The sequence below is a fragment of the Mus caroli genome, chromosome 15 (assembly GCF_900094665.2).
Source record: "Mus caroli chromosome 15, CAROLI_EIJ_v1.1, whole genome shotgun sequence".
NCBI lineage: Eukaryota > Metazoa > Chordata > Mammalia > Rodentia > Muridae > Mus > Mus caroli.
In genome coordinates, this window is record NC_034584.1 from 60576550 (window position 1) to 60579503 (window position 2954).

The 2954-nt window shown below is 43.8% G+C and overlaps 2 protein-coding genes across 2 annotated transcripts in view; one reads left to right on the plus strand and one right to left on the minus strand.

The window, feature by feature from the left end:
• The window catches only part of Tg (thyroglobulin), a 180146-nt gene that overhangs the window by 119844 nt on the left and 57348 nt on the right, over positions 1–2954 (plus strand). The gene's annotated exons all lie outside the window — the stretch shown is intronic.
• Positions 1–2954, minus strand: part of Sla (Src like adaptor) — a 21262-nt gene that overhangs the window by 11932 nt on the left and 6376 nt on the right. Inside the window, exon 2 of the mRNA XM_029469946.1 lies at positions 1133–1235. Within this exon, the coding sequence (XP_029325806.1) occupies positions 1133–1235 (103 nt within the window). The remainder of the gene's footprint in view (positions 1–1132; positions 1236–2954) is intronic.

Consider the following 2954-nt stretch of genomic DNA (forward strand, 5'->3'; position numbering starts at 1 on the left):
GAGGGAGAGGGAGAGAGAGAGAGAGAGAGAGAGAGATGGTATGTTGTGATTGTCACATGTGTGCATGTGAATGCCAAACGTGAATCTTGGTTGTCATTTCTAGGGATACTGTCCACCTTGTTTTATTTTTCAAATCACTGAAAATATTCATCTGTGTGTGTGTGTACATTTCTGCATGTGAATGATGTTCGGGATGGGGCAAATGCTTACCATAATATGCATAAAGGACAATTCTATATAGTTATTCCTCTCCTTTCATCTTTACATGGGTCTGGAGGATCAAACTTAGGTCACCATGCTTGTGCACCTAGCACCTTTACATGCTGAGCCATGTAGCTGGCCCCATATTTGTTTTAGTGATAGCACCTCTCACTAGCTTGGAAGTTGTTAAGCAGGCTAGACTGGCTGGCCAGCAGTAAGGCTTATTTTTTCTTCTCAACACTGAGATTATAGGTGTATATGCTATCATGTCCAACTTTTGGAGGGGGTGCTCCAAGGGTTAACCTCAGGTCCTTATGCTTACTCAGCAAGCATTTTACCAATAGAACTATTTTCCCAACCACAAAATTTAGCTTTTAAAGCCTATATATATACCCAGCAGACATCTCTCGTCACAAGTTACGTGCTCACAGGGGAACCTGTTCACATGCTGACAGTGCCACCCCTGGGGGACCAACAGTTCATTTCCTCAGCTGATATGCATGATTGAAGAGTTTCAAAAACAAAAACTTCCTGTACTGGTTTATTCCCTCAAGTATAACCAAACATCCATTTGCTTGTCTAGATCAATTAGACTCTTAATTGAAGTACACAGAGCCCTTAGCATGTGTTATAGGCAGTTCAAACCTATACTTAAAGACAATGGCAGGAACACAGGCACTGCTGTTATCATATACAATGCTTTTGGATTCTGCTTCTCCTCCCAGCATGCCCTAGTGCATAACATCACCCTGTGTATTCTAAGGGTGCCACTGGAGGCTGTAAGGTCCTGGGAGGGCAGGCCACAGCAGGGACTAAATTTCTCACCTCACAGTAGGACCAGCACCTGTGTAGAACTGGACAACTGACTAGATCTGGAACTCTGATGGGTTAGTCATGTTTAGAGGATCACACTTGTTTTGAGAGGCTCACTCACTCAGAAATCACACGCAGTTTCTCTCCTCTCCGGAATATTGGGGGGCTAATGTCAGGAGATGGGTAGTCAGTCAGCACAGCCAGGAAGTCACTTTCAAGTCCTAGGAAGCAAAGAGGAGGGTTTTCACTGACAAGGTACAGGAGGCAATTGGGAATAAAGAGAGACAAAGCTGTGGGGGGAGGGGGTGCCTCTGAAACAGTGGTTCTCAGCTGTGGGTCTTGACCCCTTGGGGAGTCACATATCAGATATCTTGCATGTCAGATATTTACATTATGATTCATTACAGTATCAAAATTACAGTTAAGAAGAAACAACAAAGTAGTTTTGTGGATGCTAGTCCCCACCGCATGAGGAACTGTATTAAAGGGTTGCAGCTTTAGGAAGGTTGAGAACCACTGCTCTGGAGCCTCCTAGCTTGTGTCTGTGAAACTCTACTCCCAGTCGCCCAGTGTCCCAGGCCTCTTCCCCATGAAGATAGCCTTCAGACAGGCTATCTTCAGCCACAGAACTTGCTTCTACCACAACCCTGCCTTGGTCCCAGGGTTCCCATCTGAAAAAAAGGAGGGGGGTCCCGAGATCTAAAAACTAGGGTCACACTATCTAGCTTTATTTCAGGGTCTGCCCTGTGTCTATAAGCCTCAGCATCTTAAAAATGGGATGACAGATAAAAGGACCTTACCCCAGAAGGCTATGAAAAGACTCCTTCTTAGAGGGATTTCCAGGGCACTACTACTCCTTGGAGTGCTACTGACAGTTAATGAGGTAATGGTGTGGGCAGTGAGGAGTTGTGTGAATATTGCTCCCCATCCATGCACAGACAAGCAATTTTAGTTAAACTAGGAGAGCAACAATCGTCAGATAGATAGATGGATGGATGGAGAGAGAGAGAGGAAGAGGGAGAGGGAGAGGGAGAAGGAGAGAGAGAGAGAAAGAGAGAGAGAGAGAGAGAGAGAGAGAGAGAGAGAGAGAGAAACAGAAGATAAGGAGAGAGACTAGTTGTAAAGAAGGTATCCAACATGAAGAGTAAAAAAGTGAATCTGATCAAAACACACCATACACATATATAATTATAATTTTAAAAATTCTTAGTACTATTTCTTCAGGTGCCCTCTTTAGGCCCTGTGTGTCCCACATCTGTGGTACTTGGAGGAAAGTGTCAGGCTAATCAATTGTGAGGATCCTCCAGGGCTCCTCAGGCTCTGTGTTTAAAAATACAAAACAATAACAACAACAACAACAACAACAACCACACACACACACATACACCCTTCTTCCTTGGAGTGGATGAGCACTGCATCATACCTCTAATCAGTAGGGGTTTTAGCAGGGTTGAGACTGTGCATAAAATGTGAGTACTTTCTGTTGTAGGTATGTTAAAATTTAAATCCTTTAGGTTGACATCTGACACTCTACATGACCTACATTCTGCCTCCCCTTAATATGAGCTCATGTATGTATGTATGTATTATGTACGTATGTATGAGATTTTAACGACATTTGCACTGGGAAGTGTGCTCGTCGGTTCATGTGAGTCCAGTTGGCTAAAGAGATGCAATGATAAGATACAAATCTCCTTTCTGATGCCTAGCAACATTTTCTCCCATCCTTAGTGATTTTCCATAACCCATATGTGTTGATGCAGATTAGTATTAGGGTACATTTGAGGGAAACAACACACTTACAAAGCAGCAAAGATAGTTACTACTGTACCGGTTGGCTGGGCATCAGAACCCCTTCTTCTGGGTTACATCTTATACTTACTCATTTAGTGACTCCTCATTGAGGCCCAACCCTGAGCCCAGCAGCAATGAGTAAGCCC